Source organism: Taudactylus pleione, unplaced genomic scaffold, assembly GCF_031769625.1.
Source record: "Taudactylus pleione unplaced genomic scaffold, aTauple2 ptg000250l, whole genome shotgun sequence".
Taxonomy (NCBI): Eukaryota; Metazoa; Chordata; class Amphibia; order Anura; family Myobatrachidae; genus Taudactylus; species Taudactylus pleione.
In genome coordinates this window covers 9645621-9671963 of record NW_028284652.1, presented here as the reverse complement: position 1 = coordinate 9671963, position 26343 = coordinate 9645621, and the positions used below count along the sequence as shown (strand labels likewise).

Genomic DNA, 26343 nt, shown 5'->3' with positions numbered 1-26343 from the left:
TAAAGTTACTTATTGCTGTCGGAGTCAGTTTTGATAAAGCTGAACACTCTCTACGCATTGAGATTTCTAAAGCTGGGTACACACTAGGTCATTCAGCCGACCCATCGACCTATCTGACAATTGATAAGTATATACACCGTTACCAATCGTCTACCCGATGTGCTGGGGCCGCCGATCGCCCATACACATGCTGCAGGGACTCGGCGGTGATTGACAATTTAAATGCCCTCCCAGTTGAGCTGTCAATTACCACAGGGTACACGCAGCATGTGAATGGGCGATCGGCGGGTCACCCGTACACACCAGCAGATGACCGATATATCTTTGAGCTATAGACACAGCCGATGCGATATGTCTGTGAGTGACGTCGCTGAGATGTTGTTGTAGCTGTACCACCCACTCGCAGTGCTCTTTCCTCCCTTACACCTTTCTCTCTGGCTGCTGGATATTTGTATAAACTACTATCCTGGACCAAGTGTGCAAACTGTCACCAGAATAATAAAACCATATCGGACAGAGGTCCTGATTCAGAGGCGCTCGGAAAAAGCGAGCGCTCGCTCTGAATCAGAGCGGGCACTATTTTTTTTAGTTGCGGCCTCCTGGCTGCTCGCATAGCTGTGGGTGACCACCCACAGCTTTTGCGAGCGGCCAGGATGATGGTCGTGATGGTCAAGACCATCGCGACCATCGGGCTTGCGACGAGACCCTTGTGGTACGGTCTCGTGGCTGCAAGCCCCAGAAAGCTTCTGGCTCTAATCACTGGTGATGTCATTGGGGCCGCCCACAAATGGCAGGCGTTCGCGTGGGAACGCCTCCGTTTGTGAAGCCACCCCCCCGGCCACGCCTACAAAACAGGGCGAGCTGTCGATCAACATCGACAGCCGCCCCTTTTGTAGTGAGCCACGGAGCGAGTGTTTTTTGCGCTCGCTCCGGGGCTCGAGCGTGCGCAATGGGCCACCTTCAACCCACTTGCGAGCGATATGCGCTTGCGAGCGGGTCTGAATCAGGCCCACAATGCAATAGACATCTCAGCAAAGCTAGCAATTAATACAAACTGGAAAAAAAATAAAACAGAAACCTGAAACCAAAACCATGTTATTTCCTAGAAAGTCAGACTGGAATAGAGATTTTGTGGTAATAAAATACTTTAAAAACAAAATGCAAGAACAACAATTCAATTTCGAGAACTGAATACACCACATAATATAGTGATACTGTGTACCCGCCACATAGTCCCCGAAGCCGATGGTGGTCAGCGTGATGACTACAAAGTAAATGGCCTCCAGAAGGGTCCACTGCTCAATCTCCTTGAAGACTAAAGTGGGGATAAGAACGAAGAGGAGACAGCCAATCAGGATGAACAGCACCGCGGATATAACCCGTACAATGGTTGGAGAGACACGCCACTTCTGTGGTGAGGGAGAAAAGAGATGGATGACACACATTTACCAAGAGCACGTGTTCACTGGCAACATGTACTAAAACTAAGACACCCTTTACAGATACATGTATGAGCTAAAGCGGACCAGTCAAGCAGCTTTGACAAATTCTACATCAGAAGAACATAGTAAATGACAGCACATTTGCCGTGTAAAGGTATAAATACACATAGAACCTGATACTGAGTAACACGTCATGCAAATGTAACCACGGATGCCCGCTGCAAACGGATATTGATGGTAATGTAACTATATGCCCATATTTCGAGTCATACGCATCATTGCGTACGCGTCTCCCTCTGCACTGTCTGCAAGAGCAGCCATCATCACTAATATCATCACTATCATCGCCACTCACACCTACCCCATGCTAGATGCAGGAGATCCAACTGTTTTTGGCGTCCACAATGCATAAGCGTAACTCAGAATAGTGAGTAACTCTGGCAACATGCCCAGAACACCCCATAGAACGGATCTCTTGTGTGCGTTTGCATTGTTGCTGACACTCAGAAAGGCCCATTTAGCAGCTGCAGAGAAGCGACTGAGGCACATTCCACTCTGAAACGTGCGTGCATAAGGAAAGCCTGGGACGCAGTCACAGTTTACGAAAAAAACCCTAGATGCGGCTCCATCCGAAGTTGCGTGTGACTCAGGACTATAATCTTAGAACTGTGCTCTTCCCTCTTTGCCTGGAATTTCCAGCAATATAGCTCTTGGCACAGGCTGAAGACCTTGTGACAGCAGACTCAGGTGAAGTTGCACAGCCAATCAGGAGGCCTGGCTTTTAAGCTGGAAACTTCCTGGAGTTTGTTGATGTCCCAGGAAGCTACAGGAGCACAATGAGCATGCTTCTGCCACATGGGCTGCTCTCAGTACTACACAATGGTTTTCCGTGATTGTGTATCAGGACAATTTGGTTGTTCGTACCATACAGGCACGCGCTTTAGATACACAAAACAGATTAACATGAATACAAGATAATTGTGAAGAACCTCCTGGATTTCAGTTGTAACAGATTTGTCATGATAAGAGATGAGTATAATGATTGGATCACATTTGGAATTTGCAGAAGTCTGCATTATGTGATTGGTCTCAAAGAAATTTGCAGCAGAATGCACATGAATATTCATGAGTTGATCATGCAGCTCTAACCGCATATAACTGGACACTATTTGAAATCATTTCATCACAAATTGACAAAATATTACATGAACCTCCCTTTTTTGCCCTTTCTTTTATATAAAGGCAAATGTATACCTGTAAGTTGCCTCCTCTATAATTATAATGCTTGTCATTGGCTGCTGGGTTTTTGTACGTTGATGGACAGAAAGGACCTGCAGAGTGTGGCCTCCATTAGGCTCCCAGAGTAACAATATACTCCAACAAATGGAGCAGACAAAAGATCAGCTGCAATGAGATAAAAAGCATCTAAAAGGTTTCCTGTTAATTACCTTTGATGTGGTGGAAGCACTGTACATTTACTATTCACTGACAGGTTTGTTTAGCAAGAATGGCAACATAGGGCCACACCAGGCTATTAGTTTTCCATGGGATTATATCATGGGGTAATTGCAGCTTTGCCATATGTTCCAGAATCACTGGTCCTATGTCTATTGTATGATTGCAGGATTCATGTGTATAAGAGACTGCGCTGCTATATGTCCAGTACTTGTTATGCACAAGGTTCCAGCAGCGGCCAGTCTAGCCCTATATCTCTCTAATACAGGGTTTCCCAAACTCAGTCATTAAGGCACCATAACAGTTCAGGGATTTAAGGATAACCATACTTGAGTAAAAGTGACTTAAGTATCCCCTCAGTTATTGTGACTTAATTATCTGTGCTCAAGCATGGATGCTCTTAAAACCGGGATTGTTAGGGTCTCTTAAGGACCTTGGGCAAAATTTACTAAGCGGCGGTTTGACGGCGGTTTTTATATTATATTCTAAACCCCGGGGGTTTGGTGGCGGTTTTGCAGTGGTTTCTAAATGACAGCCCTGTTCTATTCTATTTTAAAACGTGTTTACTGCCATCAAAACACATTTTAGAATAGAACAGGGCTGTCATTTAGAAACAGCTGCAAAACTGCCACCAAACCCCCGGGGTTTAGAATATAATATAAAAACCGCCGTCAAACCGCCGCTTAGTAAATTTTGCCCCAAGTTTGGGAAACATTGCAGAGAAAAGAAGTTGCAGAGAGAGACTTAAGCTGGCCACACACTAGATCAACTTACATCCAACCAGCCAACTAGTGGATTCGTTGGAATGAAAATCTGGTAAGGTATGAAAGCAAATGACAATCAGCAATTTGCTCCCAAAAGCCGGAAAATGGACAAAAACTGTTGTTTGAACAAATTGCTTAGATCAAGCATTTAACAAACTTGTCTGAGCGACCATTTTCATCTGTTTTCTGGCATTTAGGAGCAAATTGCTGATCATCATTTACCCCCATTCCTTACCAGATTTTCATTCCAACCAATCAACTAGTTGGCTGGTTGGATGAAAGTTGGTCTAGTGTGTGGCCAGCTTTAGCTATGATACAGTCATTGTAGATTCATGGTCGACGGATTTCCTCTAATGCTCTGCAGCAATATGACCAACTTCCTATCAGGCCTTACAGCTTCCCATAGTTTGAGCCTAATGTGTAAATCACTGTACATCATATAAACTAGTTAGTTGCTTTCAAATTCCCCTTAACCTGTTTCCATTATTTCTGATGGTCAGTAAACCACAGAGTGTCAGTTATTCTCTACATTATGTGAGAAGGCCCATTCATTTTACTTCTATCTTTCTAGAAAACCTAACTAGATTTAAACAAAAAATGTTGCGTTACAAAATGGTCAACTGGATAATTTCTGTGATCAGACTTTCTAGACTAAATAAGCTCTGCCTCTCTTTTATATACCCTTCTATATCATACTCTGCTCTCCGAGAATTAATATGCTAACGGACTATTTATACGTTGTCTCATGTGATTTTCAGTCTGCACAGAGTCCCAAGCTCAACTCAAAATCTAATTTCAAAAGTACAAAAAATTTAATTTCAGTAGGCCAAATCGATGGACGAGCTCTCTCTGAGACAAGGCTGAGTTAATGTATCTCCATACAGCTCCCCCAGGGACAAAGAAAGGAGCAATGCGTCTGCAAAACTCAACAGGAAACACATACCTACACCTTCACTCAGGTGTGGAAAAATAGTCAAGTCTGAAATTTACTAGCACAATGTAATCACAGACAGATATTGAAAAATACATTTAGAAAAATAAATTACCAGAGCAATAAAGTGCACTATAATTCAGGCAAAAGTTTAAAAGAAATAGGGAAAGTTGAGGTAAAAAGTTATTGGGAATAGTATATTCTGGCAAACACACTGTTTCTTTATTTTCACTCTAGGGAGCATATGAGGGCTGATTGAAAAGTAATTAGACTGTTTTTCGGTCCATAGATAGACATGGCAACGCTATGCTGGTTATTACGGCCCTAACTGTGTGGAGTCTGTATAGTCTCCCTGTGCTTGCGTGGGTTTCCTCCGGGGGAATCGGTATGATTTACCGCCGGACCCATGCCAGGTGGTTGGAATCCCGACAGCGGCATCCCGGCAGAGGAGGAAATCCCGATCATCCTAGGTAAGTATATACTAACCTAATTCTACCCCCTAACCCTCCCTTAGGGGTGCCTAACCCTAACCTTCCCCCCCAGTGCCTAACCCTAATCCCCCCTCTAAGTGCCTAAACCTAACCCCCCCTTCCCCGCGCCTAAACCTAAGTCCCCTGGGGGATGGCTAACCCTAACCCCCCCTTCCCCTAGCCTAAACCTAACCTCCCGGGGGGGGCCTAACCCTAAGTTCCCCCCGGGATCCCTAAACCTAACCCTCCCGCCCCCGCGACTATCCGCGCTCGGCATCCCTTCGATCAGGATGCCGGGTGTCAGGCTCCCGGTGTCGGGATTTTGACGCCTGTCATTAGATACTTGCCGAGATATGACAGTCGGGAAGCCGGCTGTTGGGATTAGGTCCGCCGGCTTCCAGACTGCATACCCCTCCGGGTGCTCCAGTTTCCTCCCACACTCCAAAAATATACTGGTAGGTTAATTGGGTACCAAGCAAAATGATCCCTAGTGTGTATGTGATAAGGAATATAGATTCTAAGCTCCACTGGGGCAAGGACTGATGTGAATGGACAAATATTCTCTGTAAAGCGCTGCGTAATATGTGTGCGCTAAATAACTGGTAATATATAATAATAATAATATTGTGAAGCTCATACATCGATGTGTCTGAATCTGCGGTTGGACTGCCGTAGTCTTCTTTGTTTGGTCACAGCGAGTGGAAGCTCTTCGTACGTTTCGTCATGGCAGATGTGAATTACGTCAGGGATGTGTGATTGAATTTTGTGTTAAACTTGGAAAAGCAGAATTGAAACTCATGAAATGTTACGGCAAGTATACAGTGGAGAAACAATTAGCCGTGCGCAGTTTTTTGGTGGTGGAAGCACTACAAAGAGGGTAATACGTGAGTGACTGACGAATCGCGTTCTGGGAGACCATCCACCGCAGTTACAGATGTCAGCATTGCCAAAGCTGCAGAGATGTTGCAAAATGACAGAAAGTTAACTTGACGGGAATTTTTGGCTTCACTTGGCATCTCATTCGACTGTGTTCAGTATATTGTGAGAAAGGAACTGAAAATGCATCGCGTGTGCCCTGGGTACCCAGAAATCTCACAGAAGAGCAGATGTGACGACGAGTTGAATTGTGCAAGAACACCGTTCGAATGTCGGAGAGGATACACGATTTCCTGACATCGATTGTGACGCATGACGAATCGTAGATTCATCATTATGATGCAAAATGCAAACAACGGTCCAGTGTATGGAAACACGCAAATTTGCCTCCACCAAAAAAATTCTGTGCGATTCCTTCGGGGTGTAAACTCATGCTTCTGCTGTTCTTTGATGCGCACGGTATGATCCTACAGCACTGGGTTCCCCGTGGACAGACAATTAATGGTGCCTACTATGCAAATGTCCTGAAAACCAATTTGCGCGGAGCCATGAGGAAGAAAAGACCACATTTGCTGAAGAAACAGTGGTTTTTGCTCCAAGACAATGCTCAACCACATGTTGCTGACTCAAATTAATGGGACAGCACTGGAACGTCCTCCATATAGCCCGGACTTAGCGCTCTGTGATTTCTGGGCATTCCCAACCCTAAAAAAACAACTGCGCAGAAAGAAGTTCTCAACAGATGATGAAGTGAAAAATGCCACAGCTGCAACACTAAAAGTGATGTCACAAAACAGTCTACTGCACGTCTTTGAACGTAGTTGAAACGCTGCAAACATTTTATTGAATGTGAAGGACGCTACTTTAAAAAAGAAAAATGTTCAGATCCTGTGGAGTCATCTGATTCCAATAAAAAAATCAGTCTCATTACATTTCAATCAGCCCTCGTATTTACTAAGGACCGTGTTGTCAAAGCTGCTGATTATCGATGGCTTCAATTGATAGTTTTAAAACGGCAATAGCAATAAATGCTAAACTAGACTTGTTTAGCATTTATTCCTATTGCCGAAACTATCGATCGGCTTTGACCATCTGATCCTTAGTAAATCTACCCCTATGTTTACTTGACAACCCAGTGCATTTCATGGTGCCCACCCACTTGTTGGTCTTTAATGCTACTCCTGGAAAATCAAACTGCACATGGCTGTGTGAATTTATGGATACATCTGAAAATGTACATGGAAAGCATGAAACGTCACTTCAAAATCCAACCTAACAACACTTTAGAGCAGGGGTGGGCAATAAGCGGCCCTCCAGCTGTTGCTGAACTACACATCCCAGCATGCCTTGCAACGGTTTTAGATGACCAAATTGCAAAACTGGCAGGGCATGCTGGGATGTGTAGTTCTACAACAGCTGGGGGGCCGCTAATTGCCCACCCCTACTTTAGAGCCACCCTAAATTTAGTTAAATAAATAGAGTGAGTGGATGTCAGGACTATCTGTATTACGTGTCACGTGCCATATGTGTTTCTATGTGTTCTATGCCTCCTTATAGGTGGTGCAAAAAGAAAGTGCAAAAAGAAAGTGATTTTGTTAAGTGAAAATGACTGGTGCCATCCTGCAAGCAAAGGAACTCAAGTACTACAGCCGGGTACACATTAGAACAACATTAGAACGACGTCCATCACGGATTGGTCGTACACACTACACGATTTAATGAACAATGGAACAATTCCTTGTTCCGTCCTTCATTAAAATGCACAGCTGCATGGTCAATCAAACGTTCTCGTAGGTCATCCGTGGGAGCTCGCAATCTGTGCATACATATTAGACGAAATGCACGATTTGACGTTCCGTTACGGCAAATTGTCCCGATATCGTCCTAGTGTGTACCTGGCCTAAGTGTCCTCAATACCCACTCCACTAATCCCTTAGCATGAAATCTCATGTTTGCTCATTAATACAGTACATACATTTGTCACAAATCACAATAGGGCATTTGCACTACAGGATTAGGCTTTCTGGGTTGTTGTTATTATAATCTGATAGACGCCAATTATAACAAGTTTCTTGTATGAGGTAATCCTTATATCTCTGTGTGTATTGTCCTTACTGACTACTACTTATTCTCTCATGGAACAATTTATATGATTAATACAATTGCCTGCTGGATATAACACAACTAAAAAAGGTAAGACCTAGTAAGAATGATATTTGCTGAAATAATAGTGAAAATACTCAGAATGTGCTACTGCTGTATAAAGGTGGAAATATTTCTCCCTTACAGAGGGAAAAGTAGCACGGATCACTGGTCAGTAAGTTACTCTATTTCAGGCTTACTCTAGGATGAGCTGTGGGGCAGAAAACTGGAAGTGCTATAAGGTGCTGGGGTTTAATTGTGAATTGCTACAGGAAATATGTCACCTTACCAAGAATATGATTTCTACTTTTCCAATCCCTTTACGGAGAGCTGATCCCAAATGGTCGCCCACTCCTGCCAACAGGATGCCAAAAAGTGGAATGCCAAATAGTGCATAGAAAATACAGAACATCCGACCACCCTCTGTCTTAGGGGCGTTGTTACCAAACCCTGGAACATATCACAAAGGGAAAAGAACATCATTGGAAGAAAGTGAAAATAATGAAACATATTCTATACTGTCTTTCAGTGTAAAGGTGCGTTCCGTTATTGCTCAACCGTTCATTATACTGTGCAGTGCCCACACTGAACGATATGTCATTCAGTGCAGGCACCCTCCCTCATCCCCGAACATGCTCAACCTGACGATATTGTCAGGTTAATCGTCATGTTCGGGCAATGAGTGATGCCGACAACGACCAGCAGGAACGCGCATCGCTGATCGTTGCCGACATTTTCCTGCATGATTAGTGCACGATTAATGAGCGATTGAACGATAATGATGTCGGAATCGTTCAATCGCTCATTTTTCTCGTCTAGTGGATACAGCTGCAAACTGTGATGTTTGTTTACAGAGCTTACTGTACATAATTTGTACTAGGGGTGAGCGGGTTCGGTTCTACTCGGTTCCGTTCGGGTGTTTTTACCGAATCTTATTGGGTTTCAGGTGTCACGAGTTTTGGATAGCCAATAAGATTCGGTAAAAACACCCGAACGGAACCGAGTAGAACCGAACCCGCTCACCCTTAATTTGTACAATGCAAAACAAAGACCATCATTAACATTCTTTAGGAAAGTATGGAGCAACTATGTTATGATAAATTTGAAGTAACTCTAAAGCTTTTCATATGGGCCCAATTTGACCAGCAATCCTGATTAAATCCAATCCATGTGTTTGTGTGGTCACTGGCCAATAGCACTAATTGTGAATCTGTCCAATAGACCTACCAATATGGGCAAACTGGGTACAGATGTGGATAAGACAATATATTAATACTTTGTTAAACAGGTGTATAGATTATAAACAGAAAAATGTCCCTTATAGGTTATATATCAAAAATATTAGAGGTCAACAAGGAATTATCTTTGCCATGTACTATGACTTAATGTTTGAGTACCTGGCAAAGATATACAATTACATTATTTGTTTTTGGGCAAAAAGAGTTCCAAAAGAATACTGGAGACCCATAAACACCTCATGGTGCCTCATGGTAACTCTTACTTTCTGCTTATGGGAGGACATGAGGGTGTTACGTAGACAAGTACGATGAGGAGGGCTACTCATGTGAGCTGTGCTCTTCACATTGATATCATTACTTTAATAATATAAAATAAAGTAGTCTAAATATACCATTTATTATTGTCATTTCTACAATATCTGTATATATTTAGTGGATATAATAATTTTAGTGCAACTACTATCATGGTATTGTGACAAGTATGACAAGCTATAGCTAAGTTATTTCACTATTGCTGGGCTATTATAGTGACCCCCAACCCTTTTTCACTCCTAGCATCTAGTACTGTGAAAACATCAGTTCAGTAATTTATCCCATATACAGGACGGCCATAGACATAGGCAAATGTACATTAGAAAAGGTTTATTAATTTAACATTACAATACCTGATATGTTCCATGATATTACATTATATGTTCAATGTGTTTTCCATTCATTAGCAATGTACAGTTCTATGTGCTGAATAAACGTGGTGCTGTAACGCAGCATTTCCACCAATCCCTGGATATGCATCTGTGATGTGCGGCCTCAGATGTTTTGTGTCTTTGATATTCCAGAGTAAGGGGTATATTTACTGAAGTGCAGGTTTTTAGAAGTGGAGATGTTGCCCATAGCAACCAATCAGATTCTAGCTATTATCTTCTAGAAGGGGCTAGATAAATGTTAAGTAGAATCTGATTGGTTGCTATGGGCAACATCTCCACTTCTAAAAACCCTCACTTTAGTAAATATACCCCTAAATCTGCACCTTCAGCAAACCCCACAATAAGTAATCAGTGTAATCAGACTGACATCTTCAAGCTGTAAAAAAAAATTTGATGGCCATCCTGTATATTAATATATTACAAAAATAAATCTGATATTGCTTGTGGTTAGATCTGTAAATATGATTCTACTACTGAATGTATGGTGTATTGTCCACATGACCATTACCGATTGTGGTGATGACAGTTCCTGCAAAGAAGAAGCAACTTCCGATGTCCCAGTGTGTTGTAACATTGGTGCCATTCGCTGCAACATCAGCTCCAGAACCCAAAGCCTCTTTCACCTGCTGTGGAGCCAAACAGTCACCTCATTTACCTATTCTCAGTGTGTGACATGGACATTACAGGTGTCCTGCTACAGCATAACAATCAACTGTAAGTGCTGCTTTGCCATTGAAAGGGCACAGGGATATAACATTTAGTACCTCTGACAATTCCTCTCACTTCCTTCATGCATATATTCATGACCCACATAATAATAAGTAGCTTAAAACTATGATATATATATATATATATATATATATATATTAGAGACAACAAGCACCTCCTAGTGCAATAAATCAATTAAACTTTTAGCGTGATCTAAAGAAATTGATTTTTGATGGTTCAATGTACACAAACTTTGTTTAAGGCACAAATTACTAAAAATATTGTATAAAATTACCTTAAGGCTGTGTGTATAAGGTGTATATGAAACATAAATTAATTTCATTTCTGTACACAAACTTTGCTTGAGCCACAAAATTATTCAAATATTGTATAAAATTACCTGCAGGCTGTGTGTATAAGGTGTATATTACACATAAATGCATTCTGTGTGTATATTGGGGTCCCATTCACAAGATATTTAATTATGATATGCAAATATTCCAAACTACGGAATATTCCTTTATCCAAAATACCCCTGGTCCCAAGCATTTTGGATATGGGAGACTCAACCTGTACTGTACTTCAATCATCCTGATGAAGTCCTTTATTGTGTGAATGGATGAAACGCGTTGAGGCTAATCTCTAGTTGGCTTGTTCCAGAACATGCTGTACTTATCCTGATATAAATAGTCTCTACATTTTTGGCATAAACCAAGTGTGTAAGATACTGCTTTTTCCTGGCGTAAACCTGGCACATATGCTACTGCTATCTCCTGGCGTAAACCTGGCAAATATGCTACTACTATCTCCTGGTATATACCTGGCACATATGCTACTACTATCTCCTGGTATAAACCTGGTGCAAATGCTACTGCTATCTCCTTGTGTAAACCTGGCGCATATGCTACCGCTATCTCCTGGTGTAAACCTGGTGCATATGCTTCTGCTTTCTCCTGGCATAAACTTGGCGCATATGCTACTGCTATCTGCTGGTGTAGACTTGGTGCCTATGTTACTGCTATCCGCTGGTGTAAACTTGGCGCATATGCTAGAGCTTTCTCCTGGCATAAACTTAGCGCATATGCTACTGCTCTCTCCTGGTGTAAACCTGGTGTATATGCTACTGCTATCTCCTGGAGTAAACCTGGCGCATATGCTACAGCTTTCTCCTGGCATAAACTTAGCGCATATGCTACTGCTCTCTCCTGGTGTAAACCTGGCGTATATGCTACTGCTATCTCCTGGTGTGAACCTGGTGCATATGCATCCTCTGCTGATGTAAACCTGGAACATATGCTACTGCTATCTGCTGGTGTGAACCTGGCGCATATGCTACTGCTACCTCCTGGTGTAAACCTGGCGCATATGCTACTGCTATCTGCTGGTGTAAACTTAGCGCATATGCTACTGCTATCTGCTGGTGTAGACTTGGGCCCTGATTCAGAGGTGCTCGCTATTTGTGAGCGCATGCTCTGAATCAGGGCTTTTTTATTTTTTTAACCCGGCCTCCAGGCCACTCGCTAAGCTGTGGGTGACCACCCACAGCTTTAGCAGGCGGCCTGGCAATGGTCGCGATTATCGCGACCAACGGGCTTGCGAGGAGACCCTGTGGTAGGGTCTCAGGTCTTGCAAGCCCAAGTGGACTTCCTGCTCTAATAGAGCAGGAAGTCCACTACTGACATCACGAGTGATGTCAGTAGGTCCGCCCACAAATGGCAGGCATTCCTTCGGGAACGCCTCCATTTGTCCAGCCACCGCCCTACCTGCCTACAAAATGGGGCGAGCTGTCGATCAACATCGACAGCCGCCCCGTCTTGTAGCGAGCCCCAGAGCGAGTGAAGTTCTCACTCGCTACGGGGCTTGTGCACGAGCATAGCAAGCGCCGCACGTGCGCACTGGGCCACCATTGACCCGCTTGCAAGCGCTATACGCTCGCGAGCGGTCTGAATCAGGCCCTTGGTGCCTATGCTACTGCTATCTGCTGGTGTAGACTTGGTGCCTATGCTACTGCTATCTGCTGGTGTAGACTTGGTGCCTATGCTACTGCTATCTGCTGGTGTAAACTTAGGACATATGCTACTGCTATCTGCTGATGTAAACTTAGCGCATACGCTACTGCTATCTGCTGGTGTAAACTTGGTGCATATGCTACTGCTATCTACTGGTGTAAACTTGGCGCATATGCTACTGCTATCTCCTGGCATAAACTTGGTGCATATGCTACTGCTATCTACTGGTGAAAACTTGACGCATATGCTACTGCTATCTCCTGGCATAAACTTGGTGCCTATGCTACTGCTATTTGCTGATGTAAACGTGGTGCATATGTGAATGTTGCAGAGCCGGACTCATTTTCAGGTACGTCCTGCTCAGCATACACACTAGCCTCTATATGCATATTCATATGAAGCCAAATCATATTATTGTTTGAATTCCTCAACTTTCAAGCCACATAAGCACTTTCTCTCACAAACACAAACTTGTCCAGGACATCCTCTTGCACGCAGATGTTCTCCTGAAGGAATTCAGCACGATGTTTCATGAGAAGACCCTGCTGTATAGTCTCGTAGGGTTGTTCGAGCATCTGAAAGACCACTGCGCCTGTCACCAGGTACCCAAGAACTATGCCAAACAAAGCCAGCACAGTCTTCTTCTTCATGACGTTTTTAATGGCGACTACTTGCTCCTCAGCCTCAACTTGGTCTCCCAATAATACAGAATCTTGGGATGAATAGGAGAGTGGATATAGGAAGCCTCCTGGAAGGTGTCCTACTGGAGAATGACAAGACACTGCAGAAGAAAACAACAATAAGGTTCTTAGTATTTTATAAACATTAATATAAAAGTGTCAGTGTAAGACAGCAGGATGTTGATGCTCAGCATCTAAGCATAATCATCATTATTGTTTATTTGTAAGGCGTCACAAGTTTTGCAGCCCCAGACAGACAACACTAAAAAGCAGACATAATAAAACATTATCATAAAACAGAGCAAGTATAAAAGATTACACTAAAATTATACAAGTTCAACTTAAATCTAAAACAAAACAAGACATTGAACAGTTACAATAAGGAAGACAAGAAGGTGCGGATATGAGACAGAAGGAAAGAGGATACATTTACTAGGCAGTAGATTTTGCAAGCTTCTATTTCTCTTTGGATTTGACCCCGAAATTTCAGGGTCAAACCCATGAGAAGCGGCTGCTTGCGCAATCCACCCCTAAGTAAATTTACCCTGCAATGTGTATCAATTCATTGTGCAAAATAAAGCTTGTCTGCGACTATGATAAACAGTTACTGCCTTATTTACTAAAGTAAGTGCAAAAACGCATAACTGCAAGAACTTTTAGCTACCAATCAAAGACTTAATAATTAGGACTATATTAATCACAGCTAAGTACTGCTTAGTTGCTGCACTTTTAACCTATATTAGTAAATAACATGTTTGTATCCAAACTTTGTGTGTTGTTAGTAAATTATACATACAAGTAAATAATAATAATTTTATTTATATAGCACTTTTCACCATCAAGACTCAAAGTCGCTTTACAACATCAGAAACAAAGCACAAAAGGTTTATTATTACAGAAGGAAGAAAACAAACCAAAAACAGTCGGTTATGATGTACATAAAGCAGGGTTGGTGTTGCCATTTTGAGTAAAAACTTCTACGGGTTATATATCCTACACACGAACAGTAACAATAGTTAATAAAATTAATTTATTAACTACTGTATGCTAAAATATTACTGTTTCTTTCAACTGATGAATAGAAATAAACCTATTCTTCTCTATAGGTAATAGAAACAAATATCGCTAGCAGTCCATAATGCAATGACGTGATTAAATGAAGCATGACATGTTTATTAGTTTAGTTATAAATCAGCTATTTAATAAAGCTTGGGAAATAAATGCTCCAAGTTTCACCAGTTTTACTAGTATTGATTTTTGGATATTTACAGGGACAATAAAAAATGGAAGCAATTATAAGTATTGCTTAATTAACTTAAAATGCAACCTAACATACAAGTGTGCAAGCATGTTTATGCAAGAGCTTCATTTGAACAAACATTGCCTATTTTCTATTAAGTATTAACATTTTCTAAACAGATGTCTATTGCAAGAAATTCAGTCCCAATGATGCATCAATGTTAAAATGATAAAATTCTTCTTTGCAAATCAAGTAACATAATGTTAAAAGATTATATATAAAGGAATATATGCACACATATATATATATATATATATACACATATATATATATATATTTATATATACACACACAAAAATATATATATATAAATACATGTGTGTGTATATATATATATATATATATATATGTATATATATATATATATATATATATACAAACACACATATATCACAATATATATAGATAATTATACCCACACATACTGTACATATATTGCTATATCAGTTCTATAAGTAGAGAGAGTGTAAGCTTCTTCGGTGAGTGGACTTGAGTCTTCTCACTTACCAGGATGGTTTGTGGTGTTGTTAAAACAGGTATATAAAAATATATACAGTATACTGTAATAGACATACATACTACACACTCAAACATTCAGACAAGTATAACCCCTCACAAGCTGGGCCTGCTGCTCACCCTGTGCTCCTGATGCCCAAAGAAGAGTGATACCCAGAGTGAATACTCCCTCCTAGCCACACACTGCATGGGCGTGGAAAGAGGGAGTGAATAAGAGCAGGATGGAGGGAGTGAATAAGAGCAGGATGGAGTGAAAGACAGATCTCAACATCGAAACATATGATACTGGGGGTTTGAGAAATAGAGAGCACAGCATTGATTTAGGGAGAAGATGGAGAGAGAGAGAGAGAGAGACAGCGAGAGAGAAGAGAGAAGAGAGAGAGAGAGAGAGAGAGAGAGAGAGAGAGAGAGAGAGAGAGAGAGAGAGAGAGAGAGAGCGTGTAATGCTGTGGGGAATACAAGATTCATGCTAAGACCATTTGTTAACCATTATTTTACCGATGCGCACTGAGTCACTGTAAACTTACCAGTAACTGGTCCTCCACACAATCCTGCAGATCTTCATTTAATGCTTATTTTGTAAGAGCACGGAAGAGACTTGTTTAACCCTTCCACTGCTAGGTATAAACATCATTTCACTCACTGTCGGATGTAAGGTCACCTTAATACCTGTGCTGTCAGCATACTAGAAATCCATTTTTACTCTTCCACTGATTGAGCATGCAGAGACTAACCCTTTCCTTGTGGGGCATATCTAATGCAATAGTTTTTAACTCATGCCTCCAAACCTCACAAGATATGCTGTGTGCAGTGGCCAGAGATAACCCGTGCTTCTGCTTCTCCCATTCCCTGTCAGGCATGCAGTAATGGGCCACTCCAACAACACAACATGCACAAAAAGCTTGGTTCCTCTAAAGAACCCCTGGACCTAGCCCATTCCTTTCTGAGTCACATAGCATCACTCATTCAATGGGTACCCACTGCCAGTGCCAAGCATTGCCCATTGCCTGCTACAGCCATATAGCAATGCATAATAACCCCACCCACCTTCTTGCCAAAATGCAGGGGAGCATCCCTAAAGCTGACTGCTGTTAGAGACCTGCAGTGTCACTTAACCCCTCCCACTATATTATCAGCTCTTCCCTGGCTGTCAGAGGGTTAACTTTCCACCCTGCTCTCTGTCAGCACATAGTATAAAGGATGATGACAATCAATACAGATCACTAACAGTATTACCTGCCACTTAACCTCAATACTTAACCCCTTCTCAGGACTGGGATATCCAAAAACAGTGTGACAGTAGGTAATTTTTTACAAGTGTCAGTAGAAACTGTTGTTATGCATTTATAATAGCATGTGGTATTATATTTGCACCACACCATTATCAGTTATCATGAGCTGCATTTTCTGACAATCTAGCAGAATATAGTTTCCATTTTTGTCTATGCTGCAATAGCTTCTGCTGCACGTAATGATCATTATCCAAAGGCATTTGGGGTTAAACACATTCTGTACAGCACACACACACGCACATATATACATACACGCACATATATACACACACGCACATATACATATATACATACACACTCACAAATATATACAAGAAAGTTACTGTGCGTTATATGACCTATTCCAATCAATATCTTGAGGGTGACAGTGATAAATATATTTACATGAGTAGGTATCAGGAGTAAAAGGGATTTGTCTCCCTTCCTTAAGGGACCAATACATCAGCAATCACAAAAGAACGATTCACATATTATGTTATTTATTTCCCCAATCCACCAATCTGCACCCATACATTACAGATATTTTTCAGTGATTTGCAGATCATTTTCAGTAAAGTCAGATTTGTCAATATGAAAGGTTCATCATTTTACTAGTAACGGTCTGCAAATTGTCTGATTGTCTCCATACACTAGCAATCTACAGCCCAGACTGGTCAAAGAAATCCAACATGTTGGACAACATGATTTACCGATTACGATCACTTTTTGGTCGGAATGGACAATTAGTGTACCCCATACATTGCCTACTAACTGGAGATGATTAGTCTATGAAGGCTAATCCGAGTTGGGAGAAGAGCACAAAAAAAGAGCAAGTAACTTTGCACTGCAGGTGGGGCAGATGTACAATGTTCAAAAAGATTTAAGTTTTGTAGGGGTGTGTCCAAACTTAAATCTAAATTGCAAGGAAAATAATACCAAGGTAAAAAAATTGCAGTGTAAACATAAAGCTGTCCAGCATCAGTGGGCTACTTGCGAAATCAGCCAGTATTTACCCTGCATGCAAAACAATGTATTAGCAGCACCCCTTACATTGCTGCATGGTTAGTTCAGGTACAAAGTTACTTGTTTTTTTTTTTTTTTTTTTTAGTTTTGCTCCCAAATCAGAATCAGCCCCTAAATGAGCCGGTTACATATGCAACAACAGAACTATAGTATTAGAGATATATATGATCATATTTATAATAAATGACATGAGAGGACACATATGAACATGACATATAGATGATAAAAAATGAAAAGAGAAAGACTGATTAGACAGGGGCAATCACATACTGGCAGAGATAGATAGAGAGTGGAGAACAGGGTAAAGCGCTTTGGTAAGAAGAAATAGATGTTGGGAAAAGAAGTCAGCGAGAAAGGTAATCAATTAGAGAGAGGTAGTAAAAGTAATCGGAGGGTGTGAGGAGTGACACACATTGTGCCTCATTCTCACTTGTTCTGTAATGCTCTGCTGTCTCCCTCAGGTTCAGCACTCTCTGCGATGGTCTCTGTCTCTCTGTCACAGGTTCTGCATAGATAGATTGACCCAAAGCAAATTATATAATATCAGAGTGCTGAGACCAGCTTTAACCCGTATCCTTCCTCTGCAGAACATTGCTTCACTTTTCTTCTGAAAGGTCTTCTGAGTACTTATAAACTTCCACTTAGTCCCTGGGCGGTCAGCGCTCTGCAGAGCACATTAACCTGTCTTGTGCTGAAGCATGTCCTGCAGATTGTCATGCCTCTTCTGCCAGCCTCCCAATAGCATGACTCTTCTATCTCTGTGCCATTTACAATGCAATGATATACAGTAAGTGTACTGCCTGACACTATTCATACTACAACCTCAAGTCAGCTCTCCTTGCCCAATTTATAGCCATGCTACCCAGACAAGGACAGCTACACCTACTGCCCTCCCCAGCTGTTACCTGGATATTAGAGAGTTAAACCACTTCCCTGCTCCATCAGCATTTCCAGATAAATGATAACCATCAATAGCGATCAATAGCCATATTATCAGCAGATTGTGTCTGGGTGCAGGAAATGTGGTACTTACATATATACAGATATTTACACATGTAATTGTAGATAAACAGAAAGATATATAGACAGGTAGATATGCGATAGACAGACAGACAGACAGACAGACAGACAGACAGACAGATAGATAGATAGATAGATAGATAGATAGATAGATAGATAGATAGATAGATAGATAGATAGATAGATAAATAGATAGATAGATTAGATAAATGTGAATTTGGTAACTGTTTCTACTGGGTTGGGTACGGGATGTAAACACTCTGTATCCGGCAGTCAGAATCCCAAAGCCAGCATCCCGACAGGGTTAGGATACCTACACCTGTCGCTACTGTAAGTATCCTAACCCTGCCCCTAAATTAATTCTCCCTCCCCGCACCCGAAACCTAATCTCCCTCCCAGTGTCTAAACCTAACCCTCCCCCCTAGTGCCTAACCTTAACCCTCCCCCCTAGTGCCTAACCCTTCCCCCTAGAACCTAACCCTAACCCTCCCCTTAGTGCCTAACCCTAACCCCTAACCAGGGCCGTAACTAGGGTAGTGCGGCCTGTGCCTTGGCACAGGGCACTGCAGGGCAGGGGGCGCTGTTCAGGCCTGTCAATTTTTCCTCTTATTTTATCCCCAGCATCTCCTGGCCTCCCCTATCTCTTCCCTGGCCCTTCCCCATGAGTCCATTCTCCTATTTTGGGTGCCTTATGTCCCTATTTTAATAATGGGGGGCTCCATTGCTCTTTCTGGCATAGGGCACCAAAAGGTCTAGTTACGGCTCTGCCCCTAACTCTCCCCCCTAACCCCACTACTTATCATCAGTTTGACATCAGTCGGGATGCCGGCTCCGGGATTCTGACTGGTGTTGGGATTCCAGTGACTTCCTCCCATTTCTACCAACCAACAGAGTGAAATATAGAGACAGTTTCTCTGTGGGACGTCTTACCATCACCACCTCACATGGCCGCCGCTCTCAGGCACTCACCCCAGGTAACAGTTTCCAGGACAATGCTCTCAGTGCAAACAGGTAAGCAATGGTAAGTTACCAGCTGAAGGTATAGGAGAGGGGTGGGTGGGCAGCTCTTCAGGGATCACAGATCCTTCTAATCCAGTGGTTTTCAATACAATTATCAAGTACTCAAAACACGTCATGTTTTTAGCAATTCTGCCTGATGGAACAGGTGGTATAATTTATGACCCAACAATATATATTAACTGTGTTTGATTAAAGAAATCCAGGAACATGACCTATTGGGAGTACATGGGGATTGGAGTTGAAAGTCCCTGATGTAATTCAAGATGCACCAATCTCTGTGCTGTAGAAGACTTTCAGCTTTGGAGACAAATGGAGAGTGGTCAGAACTGTCTCTGATTTGCTCAGTCAAAGAAGGATTTGGAATCCCTTTTAGAAGGGATGATATGCATATAACAAAAAATGCTATTATACATAACGTGGTATATTCTAGAAGGACATTGAAGAACATGCTGGTTGGCAACTGGTATAAAGCAGACAGCAGAGAGACACCATTTCTCCTGTATTTTCTTCATGAAGCTGATGAATCCCGTTTCATTGCTCTACATTGCAGGTCTTTTATTAACTGCCTTTTAGTGCAAGATTTGCATTATACAATAACAACCAATCAGACACTTGTTTTCAATGACTTGCACTGCAAGCTAATTGCTGATTGGTTGGTTGAGGTTCCTAAATGTACTGTTCTAAAATGAGCCCTACTGGGGTTATTTTATGGCAACATTGTGTCTTTTTGCATGTTTTTAACACCTTTTTTAAAATGATCACAAATAATAATTTGAATCACACAACCAAGGACATGATTATTATTATTGCTTATTTATAAGGTGCTAAAAAAGTATTCAGCCCTATACAATAGGGAGTAGAGCATATTACAGAGATATGAATAAAGCATAACAATGTACAAAAGAACAGGCGGCACCATATAAAAATGCACAGTTGGACATAATAGCAGCAGAGAATCGAACCCAAGACCTCAGGGCTGTGAGGTAGTAATGCAAACCATTACACCAACCATGCTGCCCAATTAAAAAGAGGATTTTTTTTTAAACTACCTGCAGAAAAGTGGTATTTTCAACCATTTGTTGATTCATGGTTCTAACAGAAAATGAGTCTAAATGTACCTTCAGCTGTAAGGTCACAAATGCTAGCTTCTGCCTTTCCCTTGTGTACTAGCATGCACCTGGATGTGCAAGCACTGAAATGCCCACTTTCAGCAGTGCTGCACAGCGCAACACCGCCGGTGATTCAAGCCAGTCCACCGTCAGCGCACCATGGCGTGCACCATCGTCACTTGCACCTGCCCTATCGCAGATGTAGTGTCTCAGTCTGAACTCCTTCTAAACATGACCTCTGTGGTGTCTGAGAACGCAGCCCCTTTCACTGGCACGCCCGGGACACTCCCATAACACGCCCATGCCACAGTTTTCCCTAAATAGGCTTTCTGGACTGTACGATTCATATTGTTTAATCCTTTGTATAAGGGTACATAACTAAGCACGTTTATACGCCCAGCTGTTACTCAGATAGGAACGCTGGTGCTCTCATCAGAAGATCAATTGGTTACAGTCATGCAAAATGGGTGGAAATTAAATATGCTCGGTTGGATGATTCATTTTGCATGTTTAGAAATAACTATTCTATTAATAGAGGACAATAGCTGACGCTCAGCTAACAGATCACACACAGGCCCCCATTTATCAATGATCGCTTTTGCAACGCAATGCCAGTAACACCCATGATCGCATTGCAAAATGCGATCATACCGGCCGGATGTATCATCCGTGACATGCAGGGACACAGGCTCCAAAAGGAGCCCGTCCCTGCGATTTCTCTGAAGAGCTGCCGGCCAGTGCAGGGGGTGCTGCGCATTGCACAGCCATCATAGCCGGGGAGGGTTCAGATGGCGTTAGCTGCGTGGGCCAATATCTGGAATGCAACGCATTCTGGAAATTGGTAAATTTGGCAGCATCGCATTCCCCATAGAAACCTATGGGGAATGCGGCTGCATGCGGTAATCTCAGATACCTGCTGCGGTCCCTCCTTATTACATCCGGGGGATACTTAATATTTGAGGTAAACCCCCGAAAACGGGTGTTTTTGGGGATTATACCTCAAATACACTTTGATAAATGGGCCCCATAATGTTGAATATCTTCACTTGGGAACTGACATATTACATTACTATTACGATTGAAGCTGCTGTAAATGCATTTGCACGTGAAGTCTTTATGCAATGGTCATAATGTAGATTTCTCCAGGGAAGCCTTTCATACTGCATACATACATAATGTTACTATCATATAGGATTGCTGGTTGTTTTCTACAGGTAATGTAATTAAGAAAAATTAACAGACAATTGTAGATGTAATTAGATATGGTGCCATAGTGTTCGAATGAATTCTCTGTTTTGCCAGACAGCTACTTACAGTGTTGCTATTGGTCTGCTGGTGTAGTGCCCATGTGATCTGTCTCTCTGAATACATCTTGCTGGATACATCTCTGGGTCATTAAATAAAACCAACGTCAGCGTCTTGTGCATATAGGAAAAGAGAGAGCGGAAAGGAAGTCAGGTGGAGAAACCGTAAAGATAACAGTAAACAAATGCAGAGACCACAATCAGTTATTTACTTTTATTCTAAAGCAACAATAAAATATGTTACTAAACTCATTTTTACTGTATTTATTATTAAGTCATGTACGGTGGATAGTGCCTTTGGGACTGCTTCTACAGATGTTCAGTGGTCTTCACGGGCAAACAAAGGATTTGCAAGGGGGGGTTTCCATACATGTGCTCTCTAACGATCGATCTATCTATACATACATATATCACACACTTACTTTCAGACGAAGGTCTTGATGGGGGAGGGGTGGTGTGCTTTGTGTTATTAGGGGCGTGGCAGCTCAATTCTAAATTTCAGTGTAAAAATAATGGGCCTGATTCAGACCCACTCGCAAGCGGCTGTCCGCTCGCAAGTGGGTCGATGTTGTGCACTGCGCATGCGCACGACGGAGGGAGCTCCGTCGTGCGCATGCGCCAGACGCGACGAGCGAAGGACTTTCCTTCGCTCGTTGTGTCTGATCAAAGGGGGCGTGCTGTCGATGTTGATTGACAGCACGCCCCCTTTGGTGGGCGTGCCGGGGGCGTGCCTCCCTGACGGGGGCGTTCCCAAGGGAATGCCTACCGTCAGAAGCCGGCCCACTGAAAAACTCAACCGCAGGCTCCGGCTCGCAGTGGCGATGGCCGCGATGGTCAAGACCATCGCGGCCATCAAAATGCACGCTCGTATAGGCTGTGGGTGGTGACCCACAGCTATACGAGCGTCCAGGAGGACACTCCATAATTATGGAGGGCGGCCCTCATTCAGAGCGTGCGCTCTGCTCAGAGCGTACGGCTCTGAATGAGGGCCAAAGCTCCCCAGGATTCAGGCGCTACATGCAAAAGCAGTTTATATTTTATACCCCTTACATTGTGACATAGGGGTCTATTTACTAAGCCTTGGATGGAGATAAAATGAATGGAGATAAAGTACCAGCCAATCAGCTCCTAACTGCCATTTCGCAGGCTGTGTTTGAAAAATGACAGGAGCTGGTTGGTTGGTACTTAATCTCCGTTCACTTTATCTCGATCTAAGGCCTAGTATAAAGACCCCATGGTTTGTCCAGGAGCAAATAATTTTTACGACTCCATTCTCAGCTTTACTCCTAAGTCAATTGTTGGCAGGTTTGCACCAGTATCATATCTGCCAGGCACACATCATTAGTGCAAACCATGTCCATATGCATGCTGCCTATTTTCTGGCACAGAACCAGTTCCTGTATTTTCCTATGAAAACTGGCTTAAGGCAAAAAGCAGCATCAGCATTACATACTGCCAGACATCTAACCAACTGCTTTAGAATAAACTTTTGACAAAGAGCTTACTACTTTACCTCCATCTCCAACATACTCTACAGCAAGGATGGGGAACCTCAGGCCCGGGGGCTGTATAAGGCCCGCTGAATCATTTGGTCTGGCCCTCTGAGCTTTTTTCTGCTAGTCTCATCTGGCTAGCAGGGTGCCTAGAATGGTACTCTTCAGCCAGAATCTAAGCAGCAGTGCCGCCTGGAGCATTCTTAGGACACTTCAGATGGTCAAACCGCTGCCCTTACAGCTCCCCGGAGCATCCTCAGTATGCACCTGCACCAGGCCCGAATAATGTTATATATATCAAAATGTCCCTCGGCAGAAAAAGGTTCCCCAACCCTGCTCTACAGGGACCCCTTCTGGTGGGTCTGGGAAATCTCTAACAAATGGACAATCCTGCTAAATATATATTTCAGATATTATAGCCTGGCTGTTGTAGTTATTGGTCTTGTGGTGGTTGTACAATATGTATTTGAGAGATTCTTGTGCCATGAAACTGTATAGAAATAAATAAAAAAATCAGGAAACAATCTCGTCCTCGTGTATCTAAATAAAAAAAGTCCTAACAAAAACAGAATTCATTTTGGTTTGGACACAACCTTATACTATCATCAGTGGCTTTTGCCTATCCTGATATGTTGTAACCTCAGTAACCAGTGAAACTGGATCAGTAAAAAGAGAAATTACATTAAGTACTTATAATTATACACTCACCTTATAAAATTTTAGGAACCCTACAATGCATGCAGAAATATACACATGTATATATGCATATGATAATTAATCTGAATCAAAAACAGGCTATAAATGACTTGAGAACTCTGCCTGTCATAATACAATTACCCACCTTCAACATCTATCTATAACTGTGCGTTTTACAGATGCTAATTCATATGTATATATAAAGTCAATCAAACTTTCCAAGAATATGAACAGTGGGTATCCGAGCCTCAAATAAGGTTCATTTTTGCAGACTCAGCAAACTCCCTTCCAGCTTTTGTAATGCTTTAGAGACTTTGCTTAGTCCCCACCGCGTTGAAGCACAAAGCGCAAGTGTCAGCAACCAAGGAGGGGAACACTGCAGGACATCACCAGACAGGTTAGTAGTGATAATAAATATCGGCAAGTAGGATCAATATTAAATGGAGCCCAAAGAATCTCCTGTGATATTACTTGTATATAAGTAACAATTTTAATTATATTGGGAAAAAGACAGAAAGGCCAGGCATGGTAAATAACAATATTTGATGTATAAACGGCAGCGCAGGGCAGGGCGAGCTGTTTGGGCCTGTCACTTTTCCTGTTTAATATCATTCTCACTTGTAGCTTCCTCTTCTTTTATCCCCAGCTTCTTCTCGCCTCCCCCTATCTCTACACTGGCCTTCCCCATGAGGCTATGGCCCTTTCTCAGGTGCACTAACTTATGTCCCTATTTAAAAATGGGGAGGGGGGGCACCCATGCTCTCTCTGGCACAGGGCACCAAAAAGTCTAGTTACTGCTCTGGTAGGCCCTGTGCAGTTCCCCTCCTCTCTGGCAGAGCAGCAGATTCCGGCTTTGTGCCAGTCTGCCATGCCATTTTCCCAGTGATCTCTGATGCTCTGCAGTGCTGGCCAACGTGGGACTCCTGAGAGGTAAGTATAATTATATGGATGCAGGGTGTGTCGTGTGGGCCCCCCTGGACCCATTGGCCCATGTGCACCGCACACTCTGCATCCATAATCAATGGATTCTCGCTATCATTCATCTAGTCCATTGTATAAAATGATAGAGTATGATTGGTTGCTCTGGGAAACACTTCCATTTGTCCTCATTAAAAAGTATGATACATCTCCCTCTTAGTGGTGACAATATCACTCACCCAGTGTCGAATGTCACCTCTGAGCATTGACATGGAGCGTCAGACACTAACATGGAGTGTTAGCCACTAACATGGAGGGCCAGCCACTAACACGGAGTGCAAGCCACTAACATAGAGTCCCAGCCACTTACATGGAGGGGAAGCAGCAGCTGACAGTTTCTTAGCTGTCATCTCCACTTTGTTTTGAATGTGCTAGGATGTGGCTCTGGGCTATGAGGTCAGAACTCAGCACCACATTTCCAAGAATTAGAAGATGAAATCCTAGAACATGATGCCTTCCACTATGTACACAATGCTCTGCTACTGGACTTCTCACTTAAAGGGCATACACACTAAACAATAAAAGTGAACTATATGGACGATAATGTTCATATCGTCCAGTGTGTATGCTCAAAACAATGGACGATGCGTCGTCCACGATGTCTGTTGTCGTCCGAACAAGCAGGTCAATCTGACAATATCGTCAGGAGCTGCATGTTCGGGAAAGTGCAGGGTGACGTCACGGAACGAAATCGTTAACAATATCGTTCAGTGTGTATGCTCAATGTCGTTTGCCCAGGAGAGCCCGGGAGATCAAGGCCAAACACTAAAGCTGGCCACACACTAGACCAACTTACATCCAACCAGCCAACTAGTTGATTGGTTGGAATGAAAATCTGGTAACGTATGGGAGTAAATGGTCAGCAATTTGCTCCTAAATGCCAGAAAACAGATGAAAATGGTCGTCAGACAAGTTTGTTAAATGTTTGATCTAAACAATTTGTTCAAACAACAGTTTTTGTCCATTTTCCGGCGTTTGGTAGCAAATTGCTGATTGTCATTTGCTTTCATACCTTACCAGATTTTCATTCCAACCAATCAACTAGTTGGTAGGTTGGACAGATAATCTTTAGATGTGTGGTCAGCTTTATGATTTCGCTCATGGAGCACATCATCTAATGTATATGCCGCATTAGACTACAATTGCACTGCAGTCATCTGTGTTCAGCACAGGTGACTGCAATCATAAAGTTAG

The 26343-nt window shown here is 42.5% G+C and overlaps 1 protein-coding gene across 3 annotated transcripts in view; it reads right to left on the bottom strand.

Moving 5' to 3' along the window:
- Window positions 1–18001, bottom strand: part of KCNK4 (potassium two pore domain channel subfamily K member 4) — a 39238-nt gene extending 21237 nt beyond the window's left edge. The window contains exons 1-5 of one of the 3 annotated variants that reach the window (XM_088480088.1): window positions 17960–18001; window positions 13201–13520; window positions 10531–10648; window positions 8370–8530; window positions 1223–1409 (exon numbers count right to left, since the gene is read on the bottom strand). In XM_088480088.1, the coding sequence (XP_088336214.1) occupies window positions 1223–1409; window positions 8370–8530; window positions 10531–10648; window positions 13201–13520; window position 17960 (787 nt within the window). In that variant the 5' untranslated portion in view covers window positions 17961–18001. Of the gene's footprint in view, window positions 1–1222; window positions 1410–8369; window positions 8531–10530; window positions 10649–13200; window positions 13521–15355; window positions 15440–15762; window positions 15939–17959 lie in introns of those variants that run through there. The other 2 variants (XM_088480089.1, XM_088480090.1) reach the window with 2 other exon arrangements.
- Between the last annotated feature and the right edge of the window lie 8342 nt (window positions 18002–26343).